We start from the raw sequence: 14782 nt of genomic DNA, 5'->3' as shown, positions 1-14782 counted from the left end.
AAAATGTCATTCGATTTTCAAAGAAAGGAACTTTCGTTAGAGAAAATTATGTTCAATGCTGGTTAAATTAATGGAAAACTAATTGAGCCTTATATGATTGATCGAACGATAATCTAACCTAGATTGGAAGTCCTAGACAATTCTACGAATATTTCATTCCATTCTACGAATATTTTTTTCCTGAATAGTTTCCAAAGTGGTTTTCAAATTTTTCCAATATGAAGATACATATGTTATGCTATTATTTTAACCAACACTGTATAATTTTATATTAGTATATATACTATTCGTTTTACTCGTTGTTGTGTATTTATATATGTATATATATATGTATGTCGATTTATTTATGTGTATAACTTATACTACTTTTGTAGGCCTATGAAAGCCTTGCGTTGTCTTCTTGAAATCTCTGACTATTTTTAAAACAATGAACAAAAAGCAATAACAAGAATTTTAAGATTGCAACACAATGTTAAGATCACTCTAACAGACGTTCTAAGTACCAGTGTATGCACATACGTATGCATGTATTGGTAAATATATTTTCTTAACGTTGTGTAGTCACATATGAAAGTAATAACGTACGCATACAAATTTGTATGTAGCACTGTATGAATGTGTGTATGTCTGTATGTGTGAAGCAGATGTTATACAACTGACATTCCAACTCAAGTGTCTTCCGCACTTAAAAACTCAATAAATTTAACTGTATTCAGATTTGGAAAGGGAGAATCTCTGGAATATCTACGAGTATGTTTGTATGTTAAAATCGGTTCAGTCACGCAAATCTACATAATATGATACCTAAGTACTCCATACATACTTGCAGTGCAAAGTCAATAAGTATATAACTGTTTAAAGAAGATTTTAAAAATAGTTCAGAAAAGAAAGTACCACAAGCGAGTTTTTCAAGCAAGATCGTTTATACTTTATTCCGACCACTTGAAAAGTAACTCGAATCCAAAATTAAGTGTATGCAGCTGCTGACTGCTAAAGTTTACTTGAAGGCGACTTCTAAGAACTGTTCTTCTGACTCCTCTAATGACAGACCCAATATTTCATTGAGATCGCAGTATTTTCTCTATGAGTGGATATCTGAATAAGTGCTTAAAGTCTCTCGAGATCTCTTTACTTCCAGATGTATGTCTCCTCTGCGATGAGTAGTTGGTAGACGGCTAGGTTGAAGCGCTAATCACCGGTGACTGCTTACTTTCAAGAACGTCCGTACTTTCCGACAGTTTTTTTTTTAATCTTCGTCTAAGCCAAGTGATCTAGCTGGCTTATGTCGATATGAAATGGAATACTGATATCATTACAGAGACAACCGATAGTCTATTGTATATTCAGCCAAGGTTCGTCAATACCGCCCGCTAACTATCAAGAACTTCCGTATTTCCTGACAGATGTGTTTGAAAGCTTCGTCGTAGTGATCCACGAGGCTCGTCAACTTGGCCCAGCATTCTGCCAAAACTCTTTTGGAAGAATCTCGCAAACTTTCAATAACTTCCGTATTTCCTGACAGATGTGTTTGAAAGCTTCGTCGTAGTGATCCACGAGGCTCGTCAACTCGGCACAGCATTCTGCCAAAACTCTTTTGGAACTTCCGTACTTACTGACAGATTTTTTTTGGAAGCTTCATCGATGTTATAGCCGAGGACTAAATCGACCTAGATGGCTATTAAAAGGAAATCGTTGTAAAAGGAAATACTGATATCATTACAGAGGAAAACCGACAACATATTGTCTATTCAGCCAAAGTTCGTCAACTTGGAACAGCATTGTACCAAAACTCTTTTGGCGGACTATCCAACCAAAAACGCGTTGGATCCCGCCGTGTTCAAGAAAAGGGTTCTACATAATGCCAGGTTTTTACATGGCATGACTTACTGTTGGACCAATTCTAAGAAAAGCGTCTAAATAAATTTCAAAAGCTCGTTTATTTTCAAGAGAATCTGAACGGAGTAACCGGAACGAACACGGTTTTACATCCAGTCCTAGACTGTAGCCACAGAAGCATTCCTCAACACGTTAGTAAACAGAAATCTCTCTCACATATGACTCAACACAATGTGAACTTGGTTGATTCTTCCTTCATTTGAACACACGTTCGAGTTAATACTACAAATATATGTACATATGCTGACCGTTATATGTCAGAATTGCGTTGAATATGCCTTGCACCTTGTCGATCGCAAACGTGTCCACAAACGCGTTCACTCTTTTGTTTACTGTTGTAATTTCATTTTATGGGATTGTCGTAAAGCTTTCCGCTTTTCTTTCTGCTCATGCGCTTTTCCGCTCAGCGTTGCACGAAATCTTCTTGGACGAGTTTTCTTTTAAATCTCTCTCTCTTTTTGAATCATTTTCTTGGTAAACGAATGAAGATACAGATATTACAATTATAATGGTACAATCAACGACACGGCTGTACATACATACAAGACACATGTATGCATGTACATATGTAAATGTTGTGTATACAAATAACATTACTCATTTTCAGCTGCTAAAAATTGTGTTATATTCACTTTAACTGCCATACAAGTATATCATTACTTACACATACATGCATACATACACACATACTGTTGTATGTATGGCTTAAGTGATTTTCCAAACACACACACACATGTACACATATATTTTTGTGTATTTTTTTTATAAATAAATTTTTGAAAAATTGCCTACCACTGCATGGAAAGCGCTAAGTCAGCAGCGTTCTTGACTCATCGCAAGTGAGGTGGATGAGTGTAGGAAATATTTACATATGTACATGTGTATGTATGTATGTATATTTATTGGTGTAAATGACATAACTGATGTGCGAGTTCGTATGCTGAAAATTTGTGGCCTTGCGTAGAGATGTGAGATTTGCTTCCGAAGCTTCTATTGGTGAGAGCGCCTTTTCGCAATCAAACATTAAGCTTGACTCAAATTTGAGCTTAGTTGCGGAACTCAGCTACTTCTCAAATCACCTACGTTCTGAATCAACGGTAACTTCAGTCGAAATTACAATAAATCGGCTTTTTTAGTAGGGCAGCGCACCTTTTCGGCATAGATTCCACACTAGAGCATTACAGACTATATTCGGTATTGAATTCCACCTCTCGTGTACTTTTTCCCCATAGTTCCTCCATATCGTGTTTAATGGGTCCCAAACTTTGCCTTTACAATATTCCACAGGCTTTCTATAGTATTTAAATCCGAAGATTACGCCGGCCAAGTCATAACATCGATACCTTTAACCTGTAGCCAAGTCATCATTGTCATGCTGGAACTGTCAAACTAAAGACATGTTCCATTCAGCATAAGGAACCCTTACATCTAAGATTCTAAGGTACATGATTTCCCGAATACAAAACAGCGGTCCCACTCCGTACCATGAAAAAGATACCCACATCCGTGTTTGAAAGTTTTGATCGTGTATTGGGGATTTATTTCAGCATTCTTCGGACGTCAGCTGCCTATCATATTTATTTTAGATTCATCGGACCAAAGGATCTTCTGCCACTTTTTTCACCGGTCCAATTGATATTCCCTCAACAGCCGGTTCTGCGATACCGGAATTGACCCGGATTTTATTCGGCCAAGGGCTTTTAGTTCGGCAATCTAAACCCGTTAGGATCCGTAATATGTCATATGCGCTGAAGCAAAAGCATTCCGATTGTTCCGCTATTTTTTTGTAAACATTGGGGCTTTCCGGGACAAACTTCCTTAGAGATTCTTTTGTACAAGGCGACGCGGAAAAGTTATCGAAGAAATTGCTAACCTAATTTTCCTTGGATAGCTATAGAGGACTAGAAAACATCAAGTCCAAGTGAAAAAATTTCTATGTAATTGTCATACTGAGACGTCGTTATACTTTTGGAGGTTTCAAAGCAGTAAACACAAATTTGTGCCATCTTTTTATAATTTTTGCTATTTCCCTTTGGGTATACCCGTTAACCGATATCTGATATCTTTCTTTGTTTGTTGGGTTACATTAACATTACATAATTTTTCTTGGCCGAGCCCGAGCGATAAAGTGGCTATATGCGACACGGGTTCAAAAAGGCGCTACATTACATCTAGATATTTACTAACAGTTTACTTCTTCAGGATACCAAACCGCCTACGACGCCGCTCAGCAATGGCAATGGTAATGCCAACGGTAATGGCAACAGCAATCACAACCACAACAGCAGCGGCAACAGCAATGGCAGCAGTTATCACCACCATCGCGCGCCGCGCACCCCCGAAAGCTACTTCAATGTGCCAGAATCGATCGCGCTGCTGAATATCGTCAAATCGGAGCGCATACAAAGCGCCTTCCAATCGAATCGCAAGAATCATGCCAGCGTTTGGGAAATGGTCGCCGAGGTGTTGAATCGCTTCAGCGCACGCAAACGCTCCGCCAAGCAGTGTTGCAATCGTTATGAGAATTTGAAGAAGATCTACACACAACTGAAGAAGAATCCTGAACGTCATGTGCGTCGCAATTGGCCCTATATGTTTCTCTTCAAGGAGATCGAGGAGCAGCGCGGCGAGTGCTGGGGTTCGGCGAATGGCAAACGGTTGGCGCTGATCGCGAAAAGTCACAAAGAGCTGTCCTACTATCAGCGTCGGCGGCAGGCTGCCGAGCTGGGTGTGGCTTATTTGGGCAAGGAGGCGGCCGCGGTCATGCAGCATAGTCTATTGCAGAGCCTCTCCACCGACTCCAGCAGCAACAACAGCAAAATGGAACGTTTTCTGCCCAATCACTTTGTGGAGGCGCAGCTGGGTGACGGTCTGGGTGGTGGCATGAGCATGTATGACGATGGTCCGCCCATGCACCTGCCGGGTGGCGCAAGCGCAGCAGCGGCCGCAGCAGCTGCAGCGGCGGCGGCGGCAATGAATGTGGCTATGCAAAAGGAGCAGGAAATGCGCGATAACGGTGCTAACGAGAGCGTCGGTAGCATGGAAAACGCCAATTGTAACCCGGCACCGCATGCGGCCGAGTTAAATGGAGCGCTGCCATTGAATGGCGACGCAGACATGCCCAATGGCGGTGTAGCGGGTAGTGGCGGTGTGGGTGGTGTGAACGGCTTGTTGGTGCCACATTCCGGTAATGGCATCAAAGATGTGCTGCGACCGCACTTTGATAAGGAATGCAATGGCGTTGGTGGGCCAATGGGTCTGACCAATGGTGAAAACAATATCTCAATGAAGTGAGTTAAAGGCGGCATTTTAGCTTGTTGAAACTGTGAAAATTACATAAATATTTCTTTTAAATGCAGGTCCGAGCCAATGTCCGATGGGGAATTCAACCCAGATGATATACAGTTAATGCAGACGAATTACAATGGGTAAGTACTAAAAGCATGTTTCAGATATCCCAAAAAACGATATTTAATATCGGTCGCAATGTCTAATAAATAACTACGTGTAAGACATATTAAATATAAAACTCGATAACACCTTAAAATAACACATTATTTTACTATGAAACAACATACTTTAATATTTCATTTTTATCAATTTTAAAATATCGATATTTAACGAACAGTTTGATTGTAAAATGCTATCCCTCATTTCGATGTTAAGGATTTTATAGTCGATTTTATCGATACAAAAACAATAACCGATAAATAGTTGAATGTTTCTTACTTATTAATTTTAAAATATCGAATCACACCACATTTTGTTTATTATCGATATTTAACGAACAGATTGATTGTAAAATGCTATCCCTTATTTCGATATTATGGATTTTATAATCCACAAAAACAATAATCCGTAAATAGTTATCGTATATAATTTACATTTAATGCTTCATTTTTATCGATTTGAAAATATCGAATTACTAACTTTTTATGCACCACCTAACTTTGGTTTGTTATCGATACTTTACGAAGAGAGAATCACCACCTTTCGTTTATTATCGATATTTAACGAATAGTTTGATTGTAAATGCTATACATCTTTTGGATATTATGGATTTTATCGATGCAGAAATAATAATCGATAAATAGTTATCGTATATAATTTATATTTAATGTTTCATTTTTATCGATTTTAAAATATCGAATCACAATTTTTTATTCACCACCTTTTTGTTATCGATATTTAACGATACAAAAACAATAATGGATAAATAGTTGTCGTATATAATTTACATTTATATCGAATTTAAAATATCGATATTTAACAAATGCTATCCGTCATTGGGATATTATATATTATGGATTTTATCACCACCTCTTGTTTATTATATTCATTGGGATATTTTTGTCGATTTTGTCGATACAGAAATAATCGATACAAAACAATAGTCAGTAATTAGTTATCGCATATGATTTACGTTTATAGTTAATTTTTATCGATTTTACAATATCGAATCACCACCTTGATTGATACGATAATATTATCTGTTGTTGGGATATTACGGATTTTATCGATACAGAAATAGTAATCGATAAATAGTTATCGAATAAAATTTACGTTTAATTTTTATTTTCTATCGATTTTCTAGTTTATTATCGATGTTTAACAAACAAATTGATTGTTAAATGCTGCCAATTATTGGGATATTACGGATTTTGTCGATATAGATAATTATTACAGTCGATAATTAGTTATCGCATATGATTTACGTTTATAGTTAATTTTTATCGATTTTACCACCTCCTTGATCGAACCACCACATTGATTGATACAATAATATCTGTTATTGGCATATTACGGATTTTATCGATACAGAAATAATTATCGATACAAAACAATAATCGATAATTAGTTATCGCACAGATTTACGTTTACAGTTAATTTTTATCGATTTTAAAATATCGAATCACACCTTGATTGATACGATAATATTATCTGTTGTTGGGATATTACGGATTTTATCGATACAGAAATAGTAATCGATAAAAAATAATCGATAAATAGTTATCGCATATAATTTGTATTTTATCGATTTTAACAATACAATAATATCTGTTATTGGCATATTACGGATTTTATCGATACAGAAATAGTAATCGATACAAAAACAATAATCGATAAATAGTTATCACATATCGATTTTAAACTGTGGAATCACCATCGTTCGTTTATTATCGATATTTAAATATATTTATTGAACAATAATCGATAATTTTAAATTTTTATCGATTTTCAAATATCGAATCACTAATTATTTCTTATTAACAACATTTCAGCTCCCAAAACTACTATCCACACAATATCGACCACAATATCCTGCATCCGGACGTCATCGTCGACACCGATAACATTTCTGATTGCAGCAGCGTCATCGGCGGGGATGGCATTGGTGGCTCGGCGAAAAGCAAACGCAAGCTCTCCACCTCCACCGATGGCGGTGACAGTACAAACTACGAACTGATCGAGTACTTAAAGCGACGCGAGAAGCGCGACGAGGAATTGCTGCGACGCATGGACGCGCGCGAAGAGCGACTGCTGGCCTTACTTGAGCGCACAGTTGTGGCCATTGAGACATTGGCGGGCAAAAAGCCAGTGGAGAATAAGGAGTGAAGGAGGCGATTTGACGACCTCAAGGGAATAATGTGCCTTCAAAGCAACAACAGCAACAAAACCAGTCATTTAGTGAAGTAAGAACAGTAGTTGTAAGTCAAGCCAAAAGTAGCGAGGCCAAAGTACTAATGGAGCCAAAGAACAAAATCGATGAGATTTTTAATTTAATTTTTGTTTTTGTAATTAATTTAGTCGTAATACTCAGTAAGCTATGGCAGTTTTTACATATTTATATACAGAATTTTGTGCTTAATTATTTTGTAAGCGTACTCGTAAGAATATGGATGCTATTTCGATTTATTTGAAATGTTGCCAACCAATTTACTTAATTATTTTAATATTAGGATGAGCGGAGACACTTTTAAATACTCATTTTACTTTGTAATTACTTGTAACTTATGTGCCATTGTATTTAATTGAAATACGAAGTAAAAAATTAAAATCAATGCTAAATTAATAATTAAAACAAGAAATCCACCTAAACAAGGGTTAAAATTGCACCGGATGGTGAGCAATGACAACACACCATTCATTGCACCGGTTTTAAACCTTGCTGTAAGCGTAAAGCTGGTTTTTAACTCGGCTAAACTAATTTTGAAGCCACCTACGCACGATTACGTTTCCTGGTGGATTTGCGTGCAGATTTCAATGAAATTTTGCGTACGCGGCAGCGGAAAGCGCTGCGACTGCAAAATTTACGTCGTAAAGCAGGTTTGTGACCCGGTTAAACCGATTTTGAGGCCACCTACTGCAGGATTATGGGTACCTGGTGGATTTGCGTGCAGGTTTTGAATGGAATTTTGCGTACGCGGCAGCGGAAAGCGCCGCGACTGCGAAGTTAACGTCGTAAAGCAGGTTTGTGACCCGGTTAAACCGATTTTGAGGCCACCTACTGCAGGATTATGGGTACCTGGTGGATTTGCGTGCAGGTTTCATTGAAATTTTGCGTACGCGGCAGCGGAAAGCGCTGCGACTGCGAAATTAACGCCGTAAAGCAGGTTTGTGACCCGGTTAAACCGATTTTGAGGCCACCTACTGCAGGATTATGGGTACCTGGTGGATTTGCGTGCAGGTTTTGAATGGAATTTTGCGTACGCGGCAGCGGAAACCACTGCGACAGCGAAATTAACGTCGTTCATGTAGGGAGACAGCTGTTTTGAAATAAAAATACACATATTTTTAAATTTCGCCAGTTTAACGGCGCGACTTTATTCTCCTTTTGTGACCGATCCCACCGCCACTACTAGCAACCAAATTTTTCTTGGTTTTATTAATTTTACTTCTAATTAACAGTTTCAAACGATTGCGCACAGCTTCGTAGTCCTCCTCGGGTGCGTCCTTCTTCTCGTAGCGGAAGAATTTTGCGCCTTCTGCAATAGAAATAGTGTAGGCTATAGGAATATAGGATAATAATGTTATTTTTGTTGTAACGATTCACTAAATCTCCCTGAACCGACAAGAATAATGCAATTACCATCGAAATCAGCTAATGGGAGGCCCAAGACAAGCTGTTTTGTTCTGTAGCTCGTCGACGTATATCAGGAATGTACTCTTGAAGGCTTTGGGAGGAGACTCAGCTTCCAGCAAGTTATGGCAGGAATGGCTTCTGCAAAACATCTCAACCGAGACTGCGTGGAGAGCATTTTATTATGATCCTTAACCGGTAGCGGTCCTCGTTGTGTACTTGATGGATCGGAGACATCAAAATGCAATCTGTAGCTGTACGGAGAGTGGTGCTCTGACAAGCTTCTTCAACTGCGTTCTACTGCATCTGGGCGACCAGAAGCGGCGTAGTTTTTGGCCGGCAGGCTGCTAGCTAGAGACTTGAGGATCGTGTTGCGGCTCTGTACCATGGTAACAATCGCGGTCATGTGGGGAGTAAAAGAGTACAGGCTATTCAATGTAATAACCGATATGTTGAGGTTGTTCAGTCGGAATTTTAATGTCATCGACAGAAATATTTAGGTCTGGAATGTACTCTTTTGTCCAGTTAGTAAATATAGTCGCTGTAGATTTAGTAGGGGAGAGCCTCAGGCCTTAGATTGTTCTATCTCCTCTCTAGTAACGTTCAGTTCAGTCCACCGCTACTACAGAGACCTTGAGCTATCCGGGCGGTGCTGGGGCTTTGCACTTTTCGGAATCATCGAAGATGACGTGGTGGGTGAAAGTCGGGAGTAACGAGGCCTCAAGTGTCTTCAATACTGGGGAAAGAATTTATCGGACGATAGAACTCTCCTAGGTTGGCTGTTTTCCTTGGTTTCAGTATTGGCACCACCATTCCTGTTTTTCGCGTGTCGGATATATAAAGAGTGGCAATTGCCAGATTGAGAATCTGTGAGGGATAATTTACTTTCGCCAGACCATGGTGTTTCAGCTGATTCTCGTAGATTGGCTGGTTTCAGTAGTAGGACCACTATTCCGGTTTTCCAGGTGTCGGATATATAGATAGATTTTGTTTGAGGATAGGACTGCGAACTACGGTCTATTGTGCCCTCTCCTGTTTATCACAGTACCATTCAGTGCTGTAGCTCTAAGAAAACTTAGTAACGCTGCAGGGCTGGTAGTCGCGATACTTTCCCTTTTGGGATATAGAGACCCCATTGCCTGACTCCTCAACCCCGCAATCGCGTGACATTCCAGGAGTAGATGCTGAGGTGTTTCCGCTTCCAAATCACAGAATCTGCACAGGTTCGTTGTGCAGATTCCGAGTTTTCTCAAATGACGCCTTAGTCTGCAGTGGTCGATGTAAAGTACCATTAGTTATCTCATTTTGTTTCTTGGGAGCGCAATAAGTTGTTTGAATCTGTTCCGGTTGTACCCCCCTAGAAATAGCTTGAAGTCGCGAAGTCTCTGCAAATGCAGCCAGTAGCAATTCCTACGTACCAGTTCGCCTTCTAGTAGTCTATTTCCGAGAACTTGCGGACCAACAGCAATGAAGGGCTCCGGCCCCACAAGAACATCAAGAACAAGATTAAGCTGCTGTCGCTGCACACTCTATTTAGTTTTCCAATGCAGTCCTGGACCAACCCCGATTTTATTTCGAAGAATGACAGTGCCTAGAGAGCCACCTGGCTATCACTGAAGATGACAATTCGTTCACCGTGACAGTTCCTCTCCAATATTACTTCAACACAACACATTTTCCAATAGCATAGAACTCAGCTTGAAAGATACTGGGAAAATGTCCCATGGCCACCGACAGCTTGATACGTGGTCTCGTGAGCCCGGCACCTGTGGTCTTAGACCCATCAGTGTACCATTGCTGGGTACTTCTGCTTATAACTTCCTTAAGTGAGGAATCCTCCCAATCCCTTTTATTATTCAATGCTATCATGAATCTTCTCCCTGTTGACAGGGAGATCCTAGATACCCAAGCCACCGCTCCATAAGAAGTTATAGTCCAAGTGGTCATTGCCAGATTGAGAGCCTTGGTGGGATAGTTTTCTTCCGTCGAGCCAAGGTGTTTTAGCCAATTATCCTAGTTAGGCTGGTTACCTCGGTTTCAGTAATAGAACCATTCGGCCCTATTCCCGTTGTCGTTGTCGTTTTAATAGTCGTTTCTAAGTCGTCGTCGTTCTTATCGTCGTTTCGTTCCTAAATTGGTATTCTTGAAGTATATCGTAACGCCTAAGAAAAGTTATCGAAATTTGTCTACATATTTTATATAATATACTTTAAGGCGCTCTTTTCCCATATAAAAATTTCTTTCTTATGTAACGAGACACATTTTTACACCAGTCCTTAATGGATTTTATGCTATTCTCTCTTAGATATAAAAATGCAATTTTATTAATGCCAACAATTTCCGCCGCAAGAAAGCGGTGGAATGGATTTAGTTTTTTTTTTTTTTTTAGAAAAAAAATATCCCTCCAAAAAAATCGAAATTTAAAGGATTTATCCCTTTTCTAAAGTCCTTGGCATATGCAGGATATTTTTCCATTTCAGAAATTAAAATTTCAAACTGTTTCCGATTTGAAATTTTCATCTTCACTTCAAATATTCCTTCAAACAACCGCGTCGTTTCTATGTCGCTCACAATTATAGCAACGACAAAAAACGACTGTTTCTATGTCGTTTCAAATTGGGGAATGCCAATTTATTTTCGATAAATGTCGTTAACGCCAACAGGAATGCCAAATAGGCGTTCATAAGTCGTTTTAAAACGATAACGCCAACGGGAATAGGGGCGATTATTCTGGTTTTTCACGTGTCGGATATATAAATAGTGGTCATTGCCAGACTGAGAACCTTGATGCGATAGTTTACTTCCGCCGAACACTTCTTCAAAGTTGCCAAGTACCAAACGATTTTCATCTCGTAGCAGCGCACTGATGTTCGGGTGATATCCTGTTGGGCAACATGTAACTGGGGGGATGTATATATCAAATATTACGAACTGGACATCGTCTGACAGGATAACTGACATTCTAGGGTAGTATCCCGAAGGTAGATGTCAACATCGATTAGACGATATTGTACTGCGTTGTGTAATATGAAAGCTAGGCATCCACCACTGTCCCACTCGCGATCCTTACGTATAACGTTGAAACCGGCAACACTTAAAAGATTCGGGCGTTTAGCTTGGCTTATTGGACAGCAGTTTTCAATACGCCTTCCCGGCTCATTAAATCAACTATCTCCTCGGTCTTGCTCTGGAGTCCGTTGCAGTTAAATTATAGTATCTTCGTTTGAGATTGTTCTGGGGGCAGACTTCTAGAGCATGAGTCATGCTGCCTAGAGCCCCGGAGTACTGTTGAGGTCCTATGTTGGCCACATGTTGTGGCGCTTTGCGCAAACTCGGTGCTAATTGCACTGCCGTAGGGGCGGTAGTTGTGCGTTTGCAGCATGGGGCCATATAACTTGTGATCCACTCCCTACGAGTTTTAAGCCACAACAGGCCTTAAGAGGCTGCATCCATTGCTTGTGTTGCATCTAATTGAGATGGATCTTGGATGAAGCCTATTACCGCGGACGCAGATATATTCCTTCATACCCGGGTTTGGGTCAATGCCTGCACGAATCAAAATTGAGCAACCGCAGGCTGCAGGGTATTGCACAAGCAATAACAAATTTAAGTTATGACCTAATTCCAGTACCGCAGAACTGGCTGATGTGGAGATGTATATGATAATAATAATTTTAAGTGCCTTACCTTTCAATCGTGCATCATTTCTGGGTATAAAGAAGCTTTCCATTAAAATTTTATTTTGCTGTTTTGCTTTCTTCTGCATGCCGCTTGTCGCAATTTGCTTTGCCGTCTCATTTTCACCCTCTTCATCTGATGACGAGTCATATTTGAATAGATTTAATGCATTCTTGTCCAGTTTATTCACCAGAATCTTCGCATCGGATACTTTCTTTAGCTCATCAGCACGCTTGTCTTGCACTTGTGCACTACCGAACATATTTAACAAGCTGAAACCATCACCGCGCGTTTTAAGCGATTCCGCCAGCGTATCGGTTACCACATAGAACACTTCTTTTGACACTTCTGGTCCGAGGACTGCCACTGTTGTCTCTTCAACTTCTGCTTGTTTTTTCTTCTGTTTCTTTTTGGTAGCGGTTGTTTGGAACTCTGCATCGGCCTCTGTCGGTGCTTCTTTGTTGCTGGTACGAAGTAATTTTTGATGCTCTTCTTTGGATGGATCATAGCGCAGCATACGTTTCTTACGCGCAGCTTTTTGTGCGTTGTCGGCGGTGTCGAATTTAGTGCCTACAACCTGTTCCAATATGCCCATTTGCCAACTCCGCTCGTTTAATTCGCTCGACGCTTCATTATTACTTTCTTTGGTTTTGGCAGCTGCATCATCTTGTTCCTGATCTTCCTCTCCATCATCATCGACAAATTTTGCATCAATGCGAAAACGTGTATCCAGACTTTGTTTGCTTTGTAGTTCTACCAGTTTTGCGCCTTTTTTGCCAAAAAGTTCTGGTTTTAGTTGAAGCTGTCCATCATCTTCATTGTCATCTTCTTCATCAGAACCAAAAATGTTTGTTTTGGACTTTTGATTTAAATTATTCGTATTTGCTGCTGGTTCGTCCTCTTCCTCAGCATCGCTAAATTTAATTTTCTTTGCTTTAGGTGCATCCTGCAATTATTGTTTTTGTTAAACAAAAAATATGTCGTGAAAAATTAATATGTTGAATACCATGCCAGAAAGTGCCTGCTGTATGGCCGACTTCTTATCTTTGTATTGCTTTGTCATTTTATTTTGGGATTCCTTCCGCTTCTGTTCCGAAATAGTTTCCGTTCCATCAGGCTTCTTCTTTTTCTTTTTCACACCCTCTATGATATGCAATGGTGCCGTATCGTAGTTTTGTATAACAATCTATAAAATATATATTACTTTTCATAAATTATATAAACATATGTATTTAAATAAATATTACCTTTCCATTATGCAATGAAGTGGATGCACGTTTTTTGCTTATCAATAAATGTGCTCCGATTTCATCGTCATTTTCTAACGCCGTCAAATCCTCCTCCGTAAACTTTTTTCGCGTATTCTCGGAGCTAAGCGGAAGTATGGATTCTGCCTGCTCTTCATTCCAATTAACGTTTGTATCAGCCGTCTTTCCTTTCTCAGCCTCTTCACGTTCACGTTTCAGACGTTCCAAGAACGATTCCTTCGCCACCGATACCTTGATTTGAGCTCCTTGTATCTTTACCCAATTAAGGTCATCCACGCCTGTAATACAAAATTTAAAGTAATTAATTATTTTACGGATTATGTTCGTTACAGTCCGTACAATTGTTTACATCATTCGGATGAATTTGTAGCGTTACAAACGCTATCACTTTAACATTCTCGGGTTCAAATGCGTTCTCCTTCGTCTTCAACTCAACACGTTCAACAATGCCGTAATCCTGAAAAACGTCACGCACTTGTCGCTCCGTTGCATTAGGTGGCAAATTAGCCACAAAGAAACGAGTGGAGCCCATCAAGTTCACTTGTAAAAGAATCTATTCACCAAAATTTAATTTTAATTTCTATTAACAAAATTACTAAGGCACACGTGCAAGAAAATTTTTCACTCTTTTCAACACATTGTTGTAAATAAATTACTGTCAATAACTGTATGTACTGGTATGTTCAGTGAAAGAAGCCGGAATATTCCAATTGACATTCATTTATCGATTACACAATCAGTGTTGCTCAATGTCCAAATAATTTACTTCAAAGAAAGTTTTGGTTATTAATTAAAATTTAAAATTTGCATTTTTTTATTGTTTAAAGAACACGATTTATAACAAAAACATCATTAAAAA

At 39.3% G+C, this 14782-nt stretch overlaps 2 protein-coding genes across 3 annotated transcripts in view; one reads left to right on the top strand and one right to left on the bottom strand.

Annotated features, from left to right (window-relative positions):
- The window catches only part of Card11_0 (Caspase recruitment domain-containing protein 11), a 58375-nt gene extending 50417 nt beyond the window's left edge, over positions 1 to 7958 (top strand). For both annotated transcript variants that reach the window (XM_011178619.3, XM_011178620.3), the window contains exons 2-4: positions 4099 to 5186; positions 5256 to 5324; positions 7179 to 7958. In XM_011178619.3, the coding sequence (XP_011176921.1) occupies positions 4099 to 5186; positions 5256 to 5324; positions 7179 to 7512 (1491 nt within the window). In that variant the 3' untranslated portion in view covers positions 7513 to 7958. The remainder of the gene's footprint in view (positions 1 to 4098; positions 5187 to 5255; positions 5325 to 7178) is intronic.
- A 730-nt stretch (positions 7959 to 8688) lies between these two features.
- On the bottom strand, positions 8689 to 14598 carry LOC105208655 (probable RNA-binding protein CG14230). The gene is made up of 5 exons (XM_011178627.3): positions 14263 to 14598; positions 13903 to 14201; positions 13662 to 13841; positions 12665 to 13601; positions 8689 to 8882 (listed from the first exon to the last, which is right to left on the bottom strand). The coding sequence occupies exons 1-5, from the start codon at positions 14453 to 14455 to the stop codon at positions 8707 to 8709; spliced, it is 1785 nt and encodes a 594-aa protein (XP_011176929.2). The 5' UTR covers positions 14456 to 14598; the 3' UTR covers positions 8689 to 8706.
- Between the last annotated feature and the right edge of the window lie 184 nt (positions 14599 to 14782).

Source organism: Zeugodacus cucurbitae, chromosome 5 (genome assembly GCF_028554725.1).
Source record: "Zeugodacus cucurbitae isolate PBARC_wt_2022May chromosome 5, idZeuCucr1.2, whole genome shotgun sequence".
NCBI classification, from domain to species: Eukaryota; Metazoa; Arthropoda; class Insecta; order Diptera; family Tephritidae; genus Zeugodacus; species Zeugodacus cucurbitae.
This window is presented reverse-complemented; position numbering and strand designations above follow the sequence as displayed.